Genomic DNA, 22801 nt, shown 5'->3' with positions numbered 1-22801 from the left:
GTCACCCAACCCCATGTGAAACTTCGAGTCTCTCTTAGCTAGAGTCTCAAATACTTCCTATTGCCATGTCATATGATTTGACACTCCACTATCCACGTACCATGCAACCTCATCGATGGTACCCTACGAGAAATGAAAGATCAAGGAAAATTCCTCCTTCTCCAACCCCCTGGTGAGATTTTCTATCTTGGTAAAAATGGAAACCCCGACGACCTACTTCCCTTTCTTCTTCTCATCATCTCCCTGCTTATTCAGACATCTTGTTATAAAATGACCCATCTCGCCAGAGTTGAAACACTTGATTTTACTCAAGTCATTTTGCTTGCCCTTCATTTGTGCTGCTAGTGCCATGTCATCATCTGAATCCTTCCTCTTCAGATGAATATCCTCGTCTCACAACTCCTCCTAAATGAAGTCATTCCATAACCCATTCTAGTCTAGCAACTTCTCTCTGGCAGCGAACCCCTTGATGAAGGACTTCCATTCATCAGTGAACCCTTTCAAAGAAATCCTCACCATATCAGAGTCTGAAATAGATACACCGACGACAACAAGCTCATCTTTGACCTTAGAAAACCTTGTCAGATATTAAGTCACTCCTTCACATTGCACCATCTTGGTGGACTTCAACTTGTCCTCCAATACCGATACCCAGTTCTCATTCTTATTCTGGAATAATTTGTATCCAATTCCTCGTACACTTATAGCTCCTTAGGGCTAGTCGGCTTCTTGATGGCTTTCTCGGCAAATTCCTAGATCATGTTGACATGTAAGACCAAATTGATCCTTTCCTTCCATGGAATATAGTTAGACAACCCTTCCAACCTATCCTCATACCGGAGACCAACTTGTAACTTCGACATTGTAATGAACCCTTCACCTACAATGTGACCAACTCCCTCTTAAGTTGTATTGCATTGTGCATATTCTAATTCATTGTCCCTTCAAAATAGCTTAGACACGCTCTGATACCATGTTGTTTTTCCACGATCCTGGCGTCTAGGATAGAATCTGAAATCACTGACACTACCGAACCAAGAATCACAATGAAGCTACTTTGCATAATAGAACAATATACAATAGTAAATCCACTAGTGCACAAAATATACACAAATTTTTACACAATTTTGTATAATAACCCAATCTTCATTATATTTATCTGATTGAATAATACAACAGTTCAGGGCTCCTGTAGTAGGGATAATGAACCTAAAATATCCACAAGAACAATAATACAAAATAAAAGATAATTTGACAGTGTAGCTGATGTAGTCAACGAGCACAACTTCTTTTCCATATCTTGTACACTTTTGGGTCCTTCGCTCCTAATCTGTAGCACCTACCTCTATCAATGCTCCAAGTCCATCTGGCCACTGAATCTTCACTATCCAATTTTCTCTCTCATTGACTGTTATTCCATCAACGCATCAACACATCAAGGCCCCTATTGATTTGTTCACAACTCCATCTGTGAACAACTCACAACTGCCCACTCTTGCTCCTCAGCTACTCAGGGTCTTCTTCCCACTATAGTCTTCCTATGTTGCTCCAATGAAGACTAACATAGGGAAGGAGGGTTGCCACCTATCACCATCAAATTTTACTTCTCCAATGATGAACACAAGCTTCAAAAAAATGCTCCTCTGGCTGGCCAAACCTTGAGCTCCAATCTGCCTCCTCTAGTAGCCTCGTTAGTAAATTAAGGAGCTACTTAGGCTACCCACACTTCACCCAACTTAGATCTGTCCAAATTCCTTCTTTTCCACTACTCTAAGGATACTCTTGGACCCTTTCACGCTACCCTCCAATAGTCCACAAGGAATCCAATACAAACTATCCACACTAGGACCTCATCCCTAGCGTCAAATCAGCACAAAATCATCATAACATACCTTGGTTTATAAGTTTGTTCACTAATGTACTTGTTTCTCCTCATTAGGGTTAGTGGCCCACTACTACAACTCTCACAACCTTGCTCAAACAATTGTTCTACAAATGCATTCATGCTCTTCCTTACTCCTTTGTTTAGTATTGCTTCTTAGGAATAGGCCAACCCTAGATTAGGCCTACCAACCCTCTCCCAATTTCCCAACACTCTTCGAAACTCCTACGACACCCTAAAACTATAACAATTGGCCTCTCAATGTGCCTTACAACCTCCTGCAATAAGGAATACCTGTGTTTCCCTGTACATAGGCTCTCCCACGCAAAACCACACCCAAAAAGACCTTCAAACCTCTCTCCTAGTCTGCGGCCTCCATAGTGCCAAGACAAGTGAACACTCCAAAAACACAAAAATTCCCATGCTTTATCTTTCTTTCTTTTGTGGCTACCTTAGAGATGAAATGATAATATTTGGTGCTCATGGATGTGATGCTCCCTTACTCACCTCAATTTATATCTAGATTGAAGGCTGCATCAAATCAACATGGTGGGTTTGTATAGCTATCTAATAGCTCAAGCCTACATGACTTGACATCTATAAAAACCCACCAAATACAATAAAAAAATCATATCTCATGATAGACAACTCGGATTTGAGTGATTTTCGATGTTCCTAGCTGCCCTCAGAGTCCTCTATCACTTGAAATCATCGCATATCCAAAACTCCTCATGGATTCACACCCACATGTTTGGGTGCAAAGCCCACTCCTTAGGTTCGAAGCCCACAAAATACTTTTGTAACACTCCAAACCCTGAAGCTTAGAGTACCTCATAAGCTACCAAAAAATCAACACAATGGAGGTCAACATCTTTACAAAGCGTTCTAAAATCACTTCAAACATTAATGCCAAAACATTAAATAACGTTAACAAGCCATGAAAAAGTAGAAAAAAGCATCATCCATGGCCTTTTTATAAACTTTAGATTTGATATCGTTGAAGCTTCCATTAAACTCTTCCAAAAATGAAGGCCTCCAAGTATCTACAATAAATGACACTACATTTGCCACCATAATGCATAGTACATTATATTTCTCGAGTGTAATATGATGGCCTAAAATTTTTGGTATCATGCAAAACATTTCTTTTGCAAAATCCTCTGATGTTTGTGTATTCTAAAGTAATCACAATCATGAAACAACAATTCTAAAGCAATTGATATAATAAACATGGCTTCATCCATGTTGGAGAAATTATTGTTTTTTTGTTTGAGAAAAATATCATTTTTGTGCTTGAGAAGAATAAATGAACTATACACATTTAACATAACTATACTCATAAGTCAGCGATACTCTTTCACTGAATTGCATTGACCTTTCACACCCTTACAATAACTCTCGCTAGCGACCACCATGCTACTTAAAAGCTCTTACCTTTTAAACACGCCAACACTTAAGGCACTTTTATTTTTCTTCTCAAGATAGTTCAATTAATGTGAATATTTTATTAGAAGGTCAGATGCAATTACATTATTTTATTTTCTTTGCATCAAACCCCTAAAGATTACACCAAACTAGCCATTATCATGTAAATCAAACCCCTAAAGATTACACCAAACTAGCCATTATCATGTAAATCAATTTAATAGTTCGATTTGGGGTAGGTTTATCTTTCAAATCCTATTGCTAAAAAGCAGAGCTCTGTGGATGAAGAATGGAGATAAAAATACGAAATTCTTTCATAAATATGCAAACGCAAGGAGAGCAAGGAACTTCATATGGAGAATAAAGGATGACCAGGGAAACTCTGCGGTCTCACAGGAGGATATTACTAAACAGGCCGTGGATTTCTTTAAAAAACAATATAGCAGGAATGATGAGATTGCCTTCAACGACATAAGATGGGGCTTAGATTTGGTGCCACAGATGTTTGATCAAGCGAAAAATGAAGCCCTGTTCAGCCCAGTAACAGAGAAGGAACTCCTTGAGATAATGAAATCATTTAAAAAGGATAAATCTCCTGGCCCCGATGGATGGTCAATTGACTTCTTTATTCATTTCTTTGACCTATTCAAAACGGACCTGCTCAGCATGGTGGAAGCATCCAGACTCTCGGGCAGTATTCATTCATATACCTCTTCTACTTACATTGCTCTTATTCCTAAGAAGGAAGAGCCAGTAACTTTTCTGGACTTTAGGCCCATATCCCTTTGCAACATAACTTTCAAGATTATTTCTAAGATTATTGCAGAGAGACTCAAGGGGACATTGGCATCTTCTCTCTCCCCTAACCAACATGCATTTTTAAAGGGCCGAAATATTCTTAATGTTGTTGCCAACACGCAAGAATGTATCCATTCCATGGCTATGCACAAAACAAATGCAGCTATCATGAAAATCGACATTCAGAAAGCATACGATGTCCTGGACTGGGGATATCTGCAATGCCTCCTTACGAAAATAGGCTTAGAACGGGGTCCGATCCGATGGATTATGGCCTGTTATGAAAATGTAAACTATGCTGTTTTGATTAATGGTTTTCCCTCTACGTTCTTTCAGGCGGAAAGGGGCTTACGACAGGGATGCCCGCTGTCGCCACTTCTATTCATATTAGCCATCAATACTCTGAGTTTGCATATCAATCGTGCTGTGGAGACAAATGAGTATGCTCCGATCAGAATATGCAAACACATTCACATATCTCATAACCTCTTCGTAGACGACGTTCTACTTTTTGCTATGCTTTCTAAAGTCACCTGGATATGCATCAAATCCATTCTTGACCGGTTTCAAAAAGCATCTGGGCTCGCCATCAACAAATCAAAATCGGTCCTGTTCCATAATGACACTGATGAGGTTCTTACAAGCTGGATCTCCCAGCTCTTTGGGATTTCCTCCAGGTCGCTATCCGAAGGAGTTAAGTATCTTGGATTCCGCTTAAAGCCTAAGGCATATTCAAAGGATGATTGGAGATGGCTAATTGATCGATTTCACAGTAAGATTTCTCTATGGGAGTACAGGTCTTTATCTCTGGGAGGAAGGGTAGTTCTTGCCCAAGCAGTATTGATGCAGCTATCGGTCTACTGGGCTCACCTTTTTCTTCTTCCGGCTAGCATTTTACAGGCCATGAATAGGGTCTCTGCCAATTTCATCTGGGGGGCAAAAGCGGCAAGGAGCAAAATCCATCTTTCAAAATGGGATTTCATAACACTGCCAAAAAATTTGGGTGGCTGGGGTCTGAAGGATATTAGGATTTTTGGGAAATCCCTTCTCTGTAAATCCTTATGGAGAGGCTTTTTTGATTCAAATCCATGGAGTGCTATTATTCGCCATAAATACCAAAAAGGGAGGAGCGTGGAGTTCTGGTACAGGTTTGGCGCCATCGGTATCAAACAGGGGTCCGCCATTTGGCTAAGCTTCAGGAGAATAGAACATTACTTCCTAAACAATCTCAAATGGAGGATTTTTTCTGGTCGTAAGATCTTCATTGGCCTCGACCCTCTTGCTGATTACAAAGGACTTCCTCAGATTCCAGATTCTCTTCTTTTTCATCTCCACAGGTCTGGTTTTTTTACGTGGAACAGGATCATTGATAAATGGAATGGGCTCTATCCTGTGATCAAGAGTGCAGCTGATCTCGGCATCCCGCAGGCATTGTCTTCGCTATGGGATAACCTCAAATTATCTATTGAACAAGTAGGTTTGAAGCGCGCTGGGAATGACGATCATTTGGTCTGGTCTTTTTCCTCCTCAAGAGCAACTGTCAAGGATATTTACTCGGATCTCATCTCCAAGAAAATTATTCCGGCTAGAAAGATCTTCCCATCGAAATGGTGGAAGCTCGCTTGCCCCCTAAAAGTGATCATATTCTCTTGGCTTGTCTTCTACAACAAGAATTTAACTTGGGAAAACTTAAGAAAGCGATCTTGGCATGGTCCCAGCAGATGTGTATTTTGCAATATGGAGGAGGAAACCAACTTCCATATGTTCTTCTCTTGCAGGACATCCCAACAAATCTGGTATGAACTTGCCATGCATTTTTCTTTTCAGCTCCCTAACTTCTCTTCTGTGGATGCAGCTTTTCAGTGGTGGGGACGTCAAGATGTAAACAAGCGCCCTGTCCTCCCTACAACAATCTAGTGCCTGTGGAAATGGAGAAATTTAAAAAATTTTGAGAATTCAAACATTTCCTTCAAATATGTGTTGTCGTCTGTCACAGCACTCTATCCTCCTATCACATGATCGCAGATCGTCCGGAGGGTACAATGTTTATAATTTTGATTCTAAAGTTTGTTTATAGTTTGGCTGTGGGATTCTTCCCTCTCCTGATGTTTTAAAGGAGACAATGGTGGTGAAATCTTTTATCAGATTTTAAATCTCCTCTTATATGATGGTTCAGCTCATCTTTTTCTGATTGCTATATTGTCTTTCCTGGATAGTCATATTTTTCATGAAAACTCATCAAATATATGTTGTATATATTGCCTCAATATAAATATAATACTTTTCTTTCTGGAAAAAATTAATCAATCAATAATCACATGTCACATCCTCGTACTTATCTTATCCTCGTACTTATCTTTATTTAAGACTTGCACACACTCGCTAAATATTTTAAGATTTATGAATGTCGAGCTTGTAAGGAAAATTGAATTTCGAAAACCACCCTACCTATAGAAAGAAAGATATTCAAAATATCACATGTTAAGACCTGGGAATGCTAAATATGTAATATAAAATACAATTTTGTTGCAAGTAATGCATCATTTTATAAAGAATATTGAAATATTGTATACCTTTCTGAAATATTGTATTTAGTTTAACTTTATATTTTTAAGGTTGAAATATTGTATTTAGTTTAATTTAGTATTTTTAATTTATTTAAAATTACAAGGGAATTTTTAATATTTATGATAAATTATAACTATTAATAATGGTTTAAAAAAGGAGAATTTTTTTTGCTTATTTTTTGTTTGAGTAATTATGTGTAATTTTGGGATAGGTTCAGTAGTTATTTGTATTGTTATTTACTTGGAAAAAATACGGTAATATTTCTGAAATATTGTATTTAGTTTAACTTAAATATTGCATTTAGTTTAACTTACATTTTTAATGTTGAAATATTGTATTTCATTTAATTTGGCATTTTTAATTTATCTATAATTATAAGGGATATTTTAATTTTGGGATAGGTATATAGTTTGGTTAAGTAATTATTTATATAGTTTGGGTAAGTAATTATTTTTAATTTTTTTAATGTTGAAATATTGTATTTAATTTAATTTGGCATTTTAATCTATTTATTATTATAAGGGAATTTTTAATATTTATGGTAAATTATAACTATTAATATAATGGTTTAGAAAATTAGAAATTTTTTTGCTTATTTTCTAGGTTGAGTAGTTATTTGTAATTTTGAGATACTATCCCATCTTGTCTATCTCTCTTGTTTTGAACCTGTAACTTATTAAAAGAAAATACATGCTCTTAACTATGAGGCCCAAACAAAGAAAATACATGCTCTTAACTATTAGGCCCACTTAAACTGTATATTAATATATTTTGAGGTCCAAACTTATTAAAAAAAAATACATGCTCTTAACTATGAGGCCCAAACAAAGAAAAGGTTGAGTAATTATTTGTAATTTTGGGATAGGTTTAATAGTTATTTGTAATTTTGAGATACTATCCCATTTTGTCTATCTCTCTTGTTTTGAACCTAACTTATTAAAAGAAAATACATGCTCTTAACTATGAGGTCCAAACAAAGAAAATACATGCTCTTAACTATTAGGCCCAAATAAAGAAAATACATACTCTTAACTATTAGGCCGACTCAAACTGGATATTAATATCTTAACTATTAGGCCGACTCAAACTGTATATTAATATATTTTGAGGTTCAAACTTATTAAAAGAAAATACATGCTCTTAACTATGAGGCCCAAACAAACATTATATTAATATATTTTGAGGTCAAACTTATTAAAAGAAAATACATGCTCTTAATTATAAGGCCCAAACAAAGAAAATACATGCTCTTAACTATTATACATGCTCTTAACTATTAGGCCCAAAACAAAAAAGGCCCAAAACAAAAAAAAATACATGCTCTTAACGATTAAGGCCCAAAACAAAAAAAAATACATGTTCTTAACTATTAGGCCCAAAACAAAGTTAAGCCCACTCAAACTATATATTAATATATTTTTAAAGCTCTATATCAAAAAAGTTAAAGCTCTATATCAAAAAAGTAAGTTAGGCCCTCTTAACGATTAAGGCCCAAAACAAAGAAAATACATGCTCTTGCTCTTAACTATTAAGGCCCAAAACAAAGAAAATACATGCTCTTGCTCTTAACTATTTGGCTCATTCAAACTGTATATTAATATTATTTTTAAATATATATATATTATATATATATATAGATTTTCAAAATAATTAAATTACTATTTTAAAAATGATTAATTCATAATAAATTTAAATGGTGATGATAATAAATATGACCAATTAAGATAGATGTAAATTGAGAATAAATTTACAACCGTCATAGAAATATGCTTTTGTCAAAAAGAAAAGTATTTAGCTCCGAAAAACTGTTACCATATACAAGTGACCAAACTAAATAAACACAAAGACGATAAACATAAAGTCGCCATCCTGAAGTTTAAAATGTCGAAACTCTTAACAGCACAAAGATATATAAGACTAGCCGGCAGCTGTGGGGTCGGTCGACGGTTCGAGAAGCTGGTTGATGCTCACGAGGTATAACCTCCTGAGCGGGCTGAATTCGGGATGAATTCCTGCAAAATTTTCACGGCGTTCTCATAGTTAATGAATCCCATGAACCAGAACTCGTGACGGTCCACCGTCACGATCTGAATATACTTTTCAGCCGGATTATCTTTGTTCGTGGAAGGCTTCACAGCCGTCAGATTCACCAACGGGATCGCAACCTGCATTCAATTTTATCACTATTTCAGTTTTCCCCAATTTGAATTTTGTATACTAAAGGACTCGAGAAACTAGCTGGCATCACTCACCCTGTAGTAACTCCAGGACGCCTCTCCGGAGGGAGCGGTGAAAGACAAGGGGCGATCGCTGCAGAATGCGATCTGCACAGTGGAGATGTACAGAGTTCCGGCAACGGGGCCTGTGGATGTCGACAGATAACAGGCGTACGCTTTCTGTAACTTCTCGTCTGGAGAAACGGAAAAGGTCTGTCGGAACAGAGCTTCAAAGCCTCCTTCCGTTAGGGCTTTGGCACCCAAGGTCAGCTTCCCCCATGCCACATCCGGCATGCTGTTTCCAGTTTTCACTGCATTTAAATGGAATCCATTAATTTAAAATGCAAGCAGGCAGCCAAGAACAAAACGATAAAGGTGAACTTATACTTACAGTTGGTCCAGACCTCTGAGGACAAATTCTCGGCTTTCTTGGCCCATTTGTTGAAGCAGTGATGCACCGACTTAATGGGGGCTGTGTACACACAAATCTAATATATGAGAAAAAAAAGAAGATAAAAACAGAGAATGCTTTGTTCGATCAAATTCTTTATGCGAACGTACACTTTGAGTCCATTGCAGATGGTTGCACGATATACGAGTTGGGGATGGGGTTTTCCGCCGGAACTGTCCACGTGGCAGCCTCTTGGTTTTGAGGATGGGCGGAGGGGACCGCAGGAGGGCCCATGACTTTGGTGCCCCATTTTCTGCTATCCTTATCCTTCTCTGAGGTACCTGAATCTCGATTCACCGCCTCCGGGGTAGTCGGACCCTCGGCGTCCAGCTTCGGATAAACGATCGGCTGCGTTACTCCGGCAGCTGTTCCGGCTTTGCCTGTGTAATCGGATTGAAGAAGCTGTTGCCTCTGATCGTCTTCTTTACTCATCATTGCAATCTTGTTGTCGAATCAGGGCTTAAGAATTCACAGAGGATACAAAATCCGAGCACAATCCACAGAAAATTGTCGAATCAGGGCTTCAGAATTCACAGAGGATACAAAATCCAAGCACAATCCACAGAAATTGTCGAATCAGGGCTTAAGATTCACAGAGGATACAAAATCCGAGCACAATCCACAGAAAATCGGTCTATGCTGATCGCAATACCTGTAGAGTTGCTTAGTTGAGATTGCAGATTTATATGAAGGGTTGCGTACAAGTGAAGAAATGGGGGGTCGCGGGCATGGATCGACCGCTTAACCTCACCGACGCTTGTGTGCACACGTATTGCTGGACGCGTGGGAGATTACTTCGAAAAATAATCAAAGAGCCTTTCTGGTGGGACAAACAATCGCGATGAACGATACTACTGAGGACATCTGTTACTGTTGTGATAAAAAATTGAAAGAAATAAATAAAACGATGTGCTTTTTTCGTCTGAAGGAAAAAAAAAAAAAATGAAATAAATCGCTTAAAGAATGGTTTGTCTTTTTGTGGCGTCGGTAGACAACGCCGTTCTTATACACCGATAGTTGCCGTAGACAGAATGGTTTACGGAACGGAGAAAGGCTACTTTATCGTCTAACGGATAAAAATTCGAGGAGGATGGTCTGCCTCATTAAACATTTATTATTACTAGCGATTGTCTCAAAAGGTATAAAGAGAGGCCGATAGGATTATTAAATTGAAATTGTTAAATTTTTTTAGAAGAGTTAATTGGTTTGTGGAAAACCTTGTTTTCTTGCACTGGATCATTGTGCAATTAATTTTCAGGAACACATTGAATGTCTTATTTCATTTTAGAGTAAGTTAATTACCCAAAATCAAGAGGTTAAGTTAATTACCCAAAATCAAGAAACCTCTATAGATGGCCAAGCATATATGAAGAATACATCTCATTCATATGCAATACCAAATCCATCTTTTCTTTTCTCTGAGTAAAATTTCAAAAGCATGAACACATGCCATTTCATATGTGCACAATAAGCCCAACTTCTGAAATTTCAATGCTTGGATGCATCCCATTCAAAAAATATATCAAAAAAAGAGAAGACAAAAACATAGAACATTTAACAACTCCTACTTTCAAATGCTCATGTTGCTTTGATGAAGAACTTTACTCACCTGCACATGCATGTTTCTCATGATATCATTTGCAGTAGTGCTTCTGCTTCAAATCTCTTTAACCTCCACATGCTTGTTTCTCATGATATCATTTGCACTACTGCTTCTGCTTCAAATATATCTTTAACAAGATAAAGTGTTATTTCCCTAGTTCAAGCATTTCACATTAGAAAATGTTTGTCCATTATTAATATTCACATTGAAGATGTTTGTTTATGATTATTAATACAAAAAATGCGGGTCCACACAAAGAACCTAAGACTATTACAGCATTTCACATTAGAAGATGTTTGTCGATGCTTAATAGTACAGAGCATGCAGATCCATACCAAGAACCTAAGACTATTACATCCTTCATTGAAAAAGGGTAGATCTTTTTAAAATCAACAAAATTTGGTAACAATTTCCCCAGGTAAGGCGGAAATGATCCAGATTTGTAATTAGCTTTTGTCTGTTTAACTTTTTGTTCTTTTAGTCTAATGCTTTGTGCTTCTTTGATAAGCATCGTGTTACTGATACAAAATTAGAAAGCAAATGATGTTTAGGTGCATTACAAAAATTAAAAGAGCCTTAGAATTTCACAAGGTTTCCTTTCTGTCAGAGCCTTTACCCTTCACCAAACAAATATTTATGGGAATTGGGGAGGGAGTAGCCTTCTAATGCCTTTAAAAAATTATCTTCAGCTGTCTCTTGATGATAGAAACTGTGGGTATTGCAACAAAGACGACTGATCTGCCACTATTGTTGAGCAGTGACAGCTATAACTGGGGCATAAAGAATTCTGATGTCATCCAGCTCAGCCTTGTTATTGCATTGTGGACACTACTAGAAACTGTGGGTATTGCAACAAAGACGACTGATCTGCCACTATTGTTGAGCAGTGACAGCTATAACTGGGGCATAAAGAATTCTGATGTCATCCAGCTCAGCTTTGTTATTGCATTGCGGACACTACACATTTACAGAAATAGAAAATTACAATTCCCAAGATTTGGTTGCAACAAAAACATAGAAACTTAATCTTTTTGAAAAAGTTCATAACCTTACCAGCTCACTTAACATCAAGACCATGGAAATCAACAATTGCGAGGTTGAATAATCTTACCTTGCCAATGTTATTCACATGTCGCTGAAGCCACTTTCTAATACAAGACATGCCAAACATGTGTCCACAAGCAAGAGAGCTGCATTTTCAGTTTTCAATTGTCAATCTTTGGACATTTGAAAGCTCTTATAAAATGAATAAAACATTTTGATGCAAGGAAAAAGGATAATTTATATGATTTCTGATAACAAGACATAAACATCAAACTAACAAAAGACTACTAGTGTTGACGGACGCTGGTCGCTTCACTCTTGAAGAAACAACTGAGGAAAGAGAGAATACAGTTTTCTTCTCGTTTCAGTTCAGTGATAGTTGTCAAAGTAGATTGAACTTGAGCCGTTTCTTTCTCAGCTTCCATCTTGACAAATATTTTTCTCTCTCTTTCTTCTCAAAGCTTCCTAACTTTTCTTGCAGAACTTAGACAGTTCCTCGCAAAGAACAAATAATGTTTTCTCTCTGTTTTATTGCTAAGTTCTTCTCCAGTTTCACCTGTTTCAAAGCCCTACCCCTTTCTACAAATGTTTTTGATATGTCAGCGTTTTTCTCTTCTGCCTTTTTCTTTTCTTCAGTTACTTTCTTTAAGGCATCTACCGCTTTTTGTAGACAGTCCTCCCTTTCTTGCAGCGTCTTTTCCAATTTTTCCTTCTCACAGGCCACGTTATGCAAATCAACGTTCCCCCGATTTAGTTACCTCGCATATTTCATATTGTCATCACTCAGCTTAATAAGTTCCCTCGTATAATTAATGTTGCTATAAGTCTGTATATGATCATTGAAACCCAAGAATACGCTTGACGAGAGTCCGTGATACATTTCAAAAATACCGAAGTTAGCAGTAGGTGGAACTGACTACGAGAATGAGATGTTTGTTCTTGTAATGGGAAAATGTTGGGCAGTATTACTAATCCCAAGGCATTGAGTATTAAATTAATGCAACTGAGAATTAGAAGTTTCAGTTACACTGCTCGGAAACATATTCCAGTTGTTTAAAATTCCATGACTCTGTGGTGGAATAACCTTGCCCTCTTCGAATTGAGACCGTTGCCAATTGAGTTCCGTTTCCAGGCGAAACAGGGAAATTATTTATAAATTCAGGAATACGTGGCACCGATTCCAAACATTCCAAATAAGGCAAGAGATAGGTCTCTAGTTGCCCATGAGAAGCCTGCACATGATATTGGTAGGGAATGGGGCAAATGAAATTTCCATCTTGATTTCTAACCCTGGCCACATTTGAAGTATCAATTAAAAGCGTATTTGCACTACCATGTCTCCCAGATCTTCCCACACTCTAGTCAAATTCTTATAACATCCATGAACTGCGTTGCCCTGTCGGTTGATTCTCGTTATGATACAGTCCTCAATGGAATAAGAAAGAATCCTACCAGAACTACTACCTCCTAAAATGTTCTGCAGCACAAAATCATGGACCTCTCTAGGTTTCCTGACCACAGAACCACCTTGAATGCAGAAAAACAAGCCCACAGAAATCTACAAGCGTGAGGGTGCACAAACACAATATAGGGGTCCACAACCAAATTACCATGGGCAAAAGTACCCTTACTTTTGTGAACAAAATGTGCCAGGAGATACTCTATACTGATTACCAACAACTTGTCATATTTCCTCACTCTTATTTCTTTCACCATCTTTCTCTGCTACGACTCTGCCCGTCCAGAGAATCCCCTTGACAGGCCCTTTGGAATGCCTTGCATCTGCTAAAAATTCTTGGGGATGATGAAGCAGCCAGTGTTGACATGGGAAGGCAACATAAAATCGGATCATCCTTTGTGATTGCAAATTGGAATTATTTATCTGCTCTTTTGAAGGTGGACGCTGCAGTAAAATTGGATCATCCTTTGTGATTGCAAATTGGAATTATTTATCTGCTCTTTTGAAGGTGGACACTGCAGTGAATAAGATACTTTTGTTTGGAAAAATAATCAAACAGCCATTTGGAAGATGGAACTTTGCAATGCCTGCACATCATTTGTACCAATTGAATATCTTTGTTTATGATCTGTAATTTTTTATGAATCATTGGAAACAAGAGTAATGGTTTGACACAAGCTATGCCAGAGGTATTATGATTAATACAAATATAAACTAAAATGGTTCAACATAAAAGTAGGGTATAGTTGTCGAGTAAGTTTATTCTAAAAACTATGTATACATATTCCTTTCACAGACACGAATTCAACATCACATTGTGATGCATTTCCAATCTCCTAAAAATTTTTGGGGCCCAACTCTAGACTATACCTAACTACCCAATACTAAATAGTGGTTGGTTTTCTCTGAGAATTGTCAATTAACTTGCACGAGATGATTGGGAGCACGAAGAAGTATTTACAGATGATGATCATGCAGAGCAAAAGAAATTCTCTTTAATTTTGATCTGTCATGGCCGTAAGCTAGATACATTTGAAGAAACATCTTTGTTAAGCCATGGACAATTAGTATGTAGCTTTGCTTTTCAACTGAAAATACTTAGGCATCCATATGCACACAGTATAGATATCATAACCTACAGCTATCATTAGACAATCTAATTTTCAGACTAGGAACCAGTTATCTTTATCAAAAATGAATGGGGTATTATCAAAAATAATATTCAACAAAATGCATTTTACCAGTTTACTGACCTGCAAATCATGTGACAGCATCCAGATGTTTTTTCAACAATTTGTCCACATTTTCCATTCAATTCATCTAATTCCATGGACATTGTCAATTAAAGCTTTTTTGTGATAGCAGGTGCTGGATTAAAGGCTTTTTGATCAGGTGTACTAGTTTATGTTGATGGGTTTATCAAGAATGCCATCCAAAATGTGACAAAGCTTTCCTCAGGTTCATATTAGGTTTTGCTTGGAGTCTAGATATCATTATGTTATTAGAGAACGTATCAGGGGAGATGATTGTTGGACCTACCAAGACTCTCTTCATGGACGAGATCTCGACAGGACTTGACAGCTCGACCACGTATCAGATAGTTAAATGCCTACAGCAGTTTACCCATCTCATGGATGCAACAATTCTCATGTCTCTGTTGCAGCCAGCGCCAGAAACATTTGATTTCTTTGATGACATAATACTCTTATCAGAGGGGCAGATTGTCTACCATGGACCTAGGGAGAATGTGCTGGAATTTTTTGAAAGCTGTGGTTTCAAATGTCCTGAAAGAAAAGGCAGGCACCGCAGACTTCCTACAAGAGGTATTCAGGTTATAAAATTTCAAAATATTTATTTCTTTCATCAAATCGGTGCTTTCTAATTCTAATTGTACATTAGACTTACATTACCTCGCCCTTATCCCATGGTTACAGGTTACATCTAAGAAGGATCAAGAGCAATACTGGGAAGCTAGATCAAAATCATGCTCAATGAACCTATAGAGAGGAACCTAGACTAAGAATCTCACACTGTTATCTAAGAGAACAAAAAGGAAATTTCTTCCATATTTCCCCTTTTGGCACATAAGGGAAGATTCATGGGAGAATTCATGCATATTTTGTATATGCCTTTCCTACCTTTTGGATAAGTCTTTCATCATTTTGAACGAGATCCAACCCAATTATAAGGGTTGATCAAATTGCATTGGTGTCTATAACTAATTTCTTTCAGGTAATACTAATTGATAAGGTTTCATTAGCAAGTGCTGCTAATGAATGAATGTAGAACCCTTTCATATATTTAGTTCTTAATGAATGTAAATATCTCACTCATGGCATTCTCAATTGATTAAAAATATTAATGACCATTCATTGTAGCAGCAGAATTGACATTTCAAGGGAGGTTTTTTTCACCCTGAAGCCTATTTGGATGTCAACAAAATATCAAGAGGCAAAGATTTAATAGTGGTAAACTTTACAGAACAAAAAAATAATCCATCAAATGTAACCTTTTTAATTTAATTGTTGTTTTTCTTTGTGCAAGAAAAAACATCATTGCAGGCTTTTATTTTGAAGGGAAAAATATCAACCAAGTATTTGACAATGACAATCCAAATGTGTTACTGGAAGTGCTGACCACCTTATATTTTGGACACGAATACCGCGGGGGTTTAGAGATAAAACCAACTTACCTGTTTAATAAAACGAACACTCCACAAAGAATAAATGTTCCCGCCACAAGAAACCATGCACCAAGTACCAAACTGAGAAACAAAGCAGAAACAGATAATCAACAAGACAATGTTTAATGGTTTAATTTATCAAACCATATCTTCATGCATTTTTTATCCTTGTGGGAAAAACAAGTTTTTCTACATATAGAACTTACAAGTAAACCAGAGTCTTGAGTCCAAGAATAGAAAATACTGCTAACCAACAATCACTGGGATCAGATTAGTTCAAAAAATTAAGTAAAAAATAATAATAAGGAAAACAGATTTAAAGTTCAATAAGCGCAAATGCTCAGACATAAAATTGAAGTCCCAATCTTATGGTGCATTTGGGTATTAGAAACAGGTAGTAAATCATACAAAGTCCAAGAAATGCCAGAACCAGCATTGCTGCAGCCACCACAATTAAGGTAAATCGCCTGGCTCAGGAAAATCACAGCTTATTAGCTTAATGCAAGTAATAAAACAAAGACAAAACTGGATTAATTAATCCAGCAGCACAACTTCTGATCATCTCCTGAGCCTGTCGTGCAGCCCATCTAGTCAAGATCCTAGATTGGCGTCTTCTTGCTGCAGAAGACTCGGCTAAATCTTCTTCAATGTTAGATCTGCGTCTTCTACGTATAAGCTGATCACCTTCCTCTTCTTCACCATCATCATGGTCCTCATCAAAGTGATGAACATCAATGCAATCTCTACGCCCATTGATTCCACTTTCATGAGCAGAACTGCAGGAAGCAAGAGTCATACAGGTATGGAAATGATCCCGAACAAGCTCCTCTAAACCTCGTCTAAATTCAGCATGAGCAGTGGAAACTGACTGGGCCTCCACTAATTCATTCATCTCCTGCTTTTGTTGCCATTGTTGACGATGAATCATGTTAGCGAATCTTTCATCTCCCTCAATTGAACCCGACGCCATATGAACTCAGTTCTGGAAACAAACTTGTTAGATGATGAAGGACAACTCAAATGACATTGAAAGGTGACTTTCACAGTTCCATAAAACGTGGTTGTCTCAATCTGGATATCTGCATCAAAGTTCATTCAAACCAGTCAGAACAAAATAATCAGCTCTTCCTCCACTTGGATGCACTTAGCTACTACATTAGATAAGATAAGAAAATTTTATTAATGTCCAACGAATGACCATAAATAGGTCAATGGGACTGAAGGATACAACCAGTACAAGTACAATGTGGGAGTGCAAACGTAACTCCTAGAAAATGCCAAAGCTGAATCACAATCTCCCTTTCCTTTCCACATCCATTCCTTGTCCCAAATACATTTCAATTTACTATCAGTTTGGCCAGTGCATGATAGCAAGTCATTGAAGGCTACTTCTGACACACTTGTTATGCTTACAGCCATTTCCAGCAAAAGACCCCACATAAAAGATCAAATCATCTGCAGGCTGCAGCTAAATTCGAGTCTTAACTTATTTATCCAAAGAAAATGGCCCCTTTGTTAAAAGTTAAAACAAGGGAAAGTCAATCTCCTGATAAACAGCATGGTAATTTGTCATTTAATTCATCCAAGACAACCAATAGAATCTATAAATTATAAAATTTCAAACCTGTTGATAAAGTCACAAAATACAATTAAAAATTCTCAAGCCTATCATAGTATCAAATACAGCAATAACACAACTTCCAAATTCCAAAACACTAATATATCGTAGGATAAAAACTGCCAATTTTGCAATACAATCAAATATGAAAACAACAATTTCCAGTTGCCATGCATATCAATGCAATTAGAAAAACACAAGTCAGTATTCAATCATATCCAATAAACAAGAAGTGAGTTTACAAAATCCAAGCATGTTAATAAAGGACTGTAAAAAGTTCCAAGCCTCTAAATGAAACCAAACATTATAAGTAAAACTTTCACATCCCAACCAATTGATGGAATCGATTGTATATATGTATAAAACCTTTGCTTTTATGAATCAATTAAATACTTAAGATTTTTGAACATGGGATAGGCAGTAAGTATAAGAAAATGGGTATTGGCAAACTCCAGCAGATAACAAATGTGCAAAGTTTGTAAATTAGGTCTTACCTCAAAGATAGCCCATTGGGATAGTTTGAGTAGTTGAGTATCGTGAATTATAAAAAAGAGGTCACAGTGGAGGTCACAGGGTCAAGTCCCTGGGCTGGCTGCCTCCACGAATATTGACCTCACTTCACTCGAGGTCCCCGCCATACAAGGTTGCCCAAACTGCAACTGGCAGGTTTGCCCTTAGTATGATCCTCACAGATCGAGGGGAAGTGTGTAGCCCTTAGTATGATCCTCACAGATCGAGGGGAAGTGTGTAGTGGGTATCCTGAGTTGTGCATTTCATCAACAAAATTTTAAAAAGAAAAAGGTCTTAAATCAAAGATGTGTGCCAAGTTACAACAGAAATGACGACAACTATTACCCCATCTAACAGATCTTTTACGCCTCAGTTGTATCTGAAGTAAAACTAAATGAAAACAGAAATAAATGGCTCTACTGTAAACGCCTTCACATACAATCGAAAACTATAGCCCCTCCCTTGCCAATGGGGTCCTGGTTCAGTGGGCAAAGGCAGTGATATGTCAAGCTACCCACCCAGGTTCAAATCCACTGGAGACAGAGATAAGTAATTGGGACCAGGTTAAACAACTGGGTAACTTTGATAGAAATGTACCTCCCCTTGAGGGCTGCTTGCTAGTGAGAACAGGCCACTGGTTGTGCCTGATTTATTCGGGCTAATTGGAATGCTTCGGGTGTTTAAAGGAAGCACTTTCAAAACAAATACTAAGCACCAGTATTGTCAAGCCCGTCAATGGAATTAAAAAAACACAAATATATTTAACCAATGCACTCAGCCATATCCAACCAATTATGCCAACGGTTAACATCGTATTGGAATTTCTATCAGAATCTTTAATCGATGCATTTTCGCCTGCTTTCCGTAAATATGAAAAATCATATGCCTCTCATTTCAACCAGCAAGAGGCCATACCCTAACACATGCCACTCGTGGCTTGAACTAAACACCACATGCGAACAAAAATGGCAAAAGAAAATGAAGTAATCGAATGCACAGAGAGACTAGTCGCGACTTATATGTATCAACAAAAAACTAAATTTGAGCAAAATATGAAAGCAATTACACAACTTACATGAAATGGAGCTTTGCGTGCACAAAAGAAAAGGCCAAAAGCTTTTTCACGAAACTTAAATTTCATTAAGTATTAAAAACCTAAAACTGGAATTCATAAAAGCAAGAAAATTCAACCAGAGAAAAATCAGAGATAGTCAAATATCAATTGCACAAAATAATAACCACCAACAAATATCAGTGCCATCCGATATCAAACGCAAAAGAAGAAAAAACTAATCCACAAAAAACATATTTTGGCAAAAAACAAGAATTGAACTCACGGAAAAGCAGAGCGCATCCACCGACTTCAAGATTAAATGCATGAAATTAATAATCATCACGAGAATTGAACTAAATTTCAACATTTTGAAATTCTCTGTTTTTGAAAGGAAAAGAAAAAAAAAACACAAATTTCAGAACCATGAAAGGAAAAGAGAAAGTATTTTGTTGCTTCAGATTAAAAGAACACGAATTTGAGAGCCCTGAAAGCAAAATAAAATTTCTGGAAGCTTCATTTGGAAATCCATTTGATCTCGGGCCCAAAATAGTTGAAAGAAAACTCCAATTACCAGTGAGAGAAAAACCTCGATCAATCCCAGGACATTTAGAAATTCAAACGACGCCTGCTGGAAGGAGTCCCGTCCCGAATCAAGCAAAAGCATGTGCTCCTTGTGCCCCACAATTCACAGGAAAAATATCCAAACGCTGGATGACCGTCTCGAACCCGCGAAGACGACATCCCCTGTCCATCTCACCACAAGATTGCAGGAACCGATCGCTGTACACATTCTCCAGTACATCCCTTATTGTCCGAGAATTGTCTTTGGTTCTGGACTCCAGATCATTTGCTGCCCTATTCAACTTTCTATTCAAATCATCAATGTTTTGTTGGTCACTTACAGGAAGGAACACTTGGTCTACGCCCGTAGTTTTTGCAAGGTCAAGATACCCTGACAGACGGCCGGTAATTTGATCCAAGAAGGCTCCCGCTCATGGAAGCACGGAAACCGCAGAACCGCAAAACAGGGACCGCAACAGAATGCGCCATTACTACCCTAGGGCTCGGCATGAATGGGGCCAGCGGTGGGTCTCTCGACGGAACGGAACGGGATGCGACGGGAAAGGGTATGCTGTTTCCTTGTCGTCCGCAGCTTAACGCCAATCGCTAACTGTCCGCAGCTTAACGCCAATCGCATAACTCTCTACGTGTCAGCACGAGAGACAAAGGGACGACAAAAGGTCCCTTTCAAAGGAAGGCCTATCGGCCTAATTATTTATGGGGGAGGTTGAAGTTATATTAATCCACTAGGAATAAAGGCTTTTTTTTATTCATTAATGGGTAAAAATTCGAGGATGGAATAAAGGCTTTTTTTTATCATTAAGGTGTAAAAGTTCGAGGATGGTATGTGTCATTAAACAATTTCTTTGGGAAAGAGTTATATTGATTTACGAGAATAAATATATCATTTATAAAATGGGTAGTTTAAAAGAGGTCACAATTTTTATCGGAATTTGGTAAAATTTTAAAAAAATTTAATAGGAATGGTTTAATATTTGTGTTATAGATGTTAAGTTGTAAGATTTTAAGTATTTTTGGAATTTTTGATGGTGTTAAATCCATTTATGTTATGAAAATGATTTAAATATTTTCATTGTCAAATTTTTGACAATAAACTTGCGTGATTCTAATTAGAAATTTGTTGTCCTCCCAAATTGATGATGATGATGATGATTAATGTCTATTAAGACCAATGTGGTCTATCAGGCCTCAAGAAAAGAAAAAGAATCTAATTATGGTTATTCAAAATCTTGTTTCTATGATAAAAAAGAAGAGAAAGAAGCGCTCCAAGATCGCTATAGTTGGGCTGGCTTAATAAGTCAATAAGATTGGAAGCATGGCAAATGTTAGTGAATTGAGAGCGGATGTGGGTAAGAGTTAGGCAGTCTAAAAGAAAGTGTTTTTCATCTTCCACCTTCTTAGTATCACAAATCTAACGGATTCTATCATCCCAAGGAGTCTTGGGAGTAGACCACCACCCAGTTTCACTTCGAAGCTCATGAGAATTAGTTCTTATCCTAGCAAGGTTCATTTTTTTCTTAGTGTTGGTCAACGCAAAGAGATAATTGTGGTTATCAAGGGTGGGGTTGATCACCTCCTTATAGTATATGAGCTTCCTTTTACCCTCCTGCTCCTTATCATCTCATAGCTTGTCCTTAAAATTAGAGGTAATAGTATCTTTGACACTATTTTTGCTTCCCATGATGATCCTCCTTAATCCCCCAATGGTTGAGCCAAGATTAGGCATCCTTATGCCACCGGCGCTTGAGGCGAAGGTGGGGGTTTTGACTAAAGCTAGAAGAACTTTTTGGGAGCCTCTTGGATTCCATGTTGTAAAGCTTATTCTTATATGTCAAATATCTAAATATAGTCATACTTTCAATGGGGGACAAGCCAGCTTCGATCAAGAGGATAGGATAGGGAGTATTTCCCTTGATCTTTAGGTTGTAGATTATGAATTTCTTTTGAATCATCTCAATCGTTCTCCACGACTCTCTAAATATACTGCAACCCCAAACTTCACATCGGCATACCACAACAGGGGTGACGAGGGTCTCAAAGAGAAACCTTTTTTTACTCCAAATACAAAGATCAAACGACTTACAATTGTTTTCAAGCTCATAATAATCTTTCCAACCTCCTAATCCTTTTCTCAATGTTATAATTCCAGTTGAGTTGATGAGGAAAGTCAATAACCAAATATTTTTAAGAAGAAACCTGCTCTAAACAATGGTTATCATAGAGGAAATTACCATGAGTGATCTTTTTTTATTTAATGATCATGACTTTAGTCTTGTCAGTATTCACTGTCATACCCATCCTGGAGCAGTAGACATGAAGAGTCTTAAGTTGCTTGTCTAGGTCATCATGGTTTTTTGCAAGAAGAATGATATCATCAACATAAAGGAGAAGAGTAATGATTATACCATCAAGCTCGGTGCCCTTATAGCTTGCAGTTTGCAGACACTCCTCGAGCTTATCGATGTAAATGCCAAAAAAGGTAAGAGATAGGAGACACCCTTACTTAACCCCGATATTGCATTTAATGTATTTCGACCACCCTTCGTTGGTCCTAAGCTTGGCAATGACAGTCTTATAAAGGCAGATCACAACAATCTGTAGTTCAGGAAGAACCATGATCTCTTCAAGTCTCTCCCAAAGCTTATCTCAAGGAACAGTGTCGAAAGCTTTTCTAAAGTCCACAAAACAACATAAGAGATTGACTTTACTATTGTGACATCCCTCTGCAATGATTTTGAGAGTGACAAGATGGTCAATAGTCGAGTGATATTTCCTAAAACCAACTTGACCTTTAGCTCTTTTACCATGGTTTTCAATCCAAAGGCTAAGCTTCCTTTCCAAAATGAGCCCATATAGCTTGGCTAGGATGTGGTTAATCATAATGGTCTTGTAGTTAGAGGGAACACTT

At 37.4% G+C, this 22801-nt stretch overlaps 2 protein-coding genes across 6 annotated transcripts; both read right to left on the bottom strand.

The window, feature by feature from the left end:
• Positions 1–8379: 8379 nt before the first annotated feature.
• On the bottom strand, positions 8380–10007 carry LOC149203007 (GEM-like protein 5). Its single transcript, XM_089403303.1, has 4 exons — positions 9451–10007; positions 9281–9361; positions 8926–9200; positions 8380–8838 (listed from the first exon to the last, which is right to left on the bottom strand). The coding sequence occupies exons 1-4, from the start codon at positions 9773–9775 to the stop codon at positions 8641–8643; spliced, it is 879 nt and encodes a 292-aa protein (XP_089259429.1). The 5' UTR covers positions 9776–10007; the 3' UTR covers positions 8380–8640.
• An 886-nt stretch (positions 10008–10893) lies between these two features.
• Positions 10894–20444, bottom strand: LOC149203006 (uncharacterized). 5 transcript variants are annotated; one of them, XM_089403302.1, is made up of 6 exons: positions 19883–20444; positions 16538–17208; positions 16336–16372; positions 16139–16210; positions 12055–12133; positions 10894–11900 (listed from the first exon to the last, which is right to left on the bottom strand). In XM_089403302.1, exons 2-6 carry the CDS (start codon positions 16563–16565, stop codon positions 11817–11819), a joined length of 300 nt encoding a protein of 99 aa, XP_089259428.1. In that variant the 5' UTR covers positions 16566–17208; positions 19883–20444; the 3' UTR covers positions 10894–11816. The 5 variants fall into 5 exon arrangements, with proteins under 5 accessions (XP_089259428.1, XP_089259425.1, XP_089259426.1 ...); XM_089403299.1 differs by lacking the exons at positions 10894–11900; positions 12055–12133; positions 16139–16210; positions 16336–16372 and adding an exon at positions 17395–17675 and having other exon boundaries at positions 16593–17208; XM_089403300.1 differs by lacking the exons at positions 10894–11900; positions 12055–12133; positions 16139–16210; positions 16336–16372 and adding an exon at positions 17395–17591 and having other exon boundaries at positions 16593–17208.
• Positions 20445–22801: the final 2357 nt, after the last annotated feature.

This window comes from Pinus tabuliformis, chromosome 2_1 (assembly GCF_031772625.1).
Source record: "Pinus tabuliformis cultivar Carrire ecotype Pingquan chromosome 2_1, CPIR1, whole genome shotgun sequence".
Classification (NCBI taxonomy): Eukaryota; Viridiplantae; Streptophyta; class Pinopsida; order Pinales; family Pinaceae; genus Pinus; species Pinus tabuliformis.
This window is presented reverse-complemented; position numbering and strand designations above follow the sequence as displayed.

Bases quoted from the DNA above. Each gene is read 5' to 3' on its own strand.
- LOC149203007 (XM_089403303.1), bottom strand. From the start codon at position 9,775: ATGATGAGTAAAGAAGACGATCAGAGGCAACAGCTTCTTCAATCCGAT. The intron at 9,362-9,450 runs GTACGTTCGCAT...GTGTGTACACAG, and splicing joins ATCTGCAATGGACTCAAAGT to CCCCCATTAAGTCGGTGCAT. The intron at 8,839-8,925 runs GTGAGTGATGCC...AATTGAATGCAG, and splicing joins CGTCCTGGAGTTACTACAGG to GTTGCGATCCCGTTGGTGAA.
- LOC149203006 (XM_089403299.1), bottom strand. From the start codon at position 17,099: ATGGCGTCGGGTTCAATTGAGGGAGATGAAAGATTCGCTAACATGATT.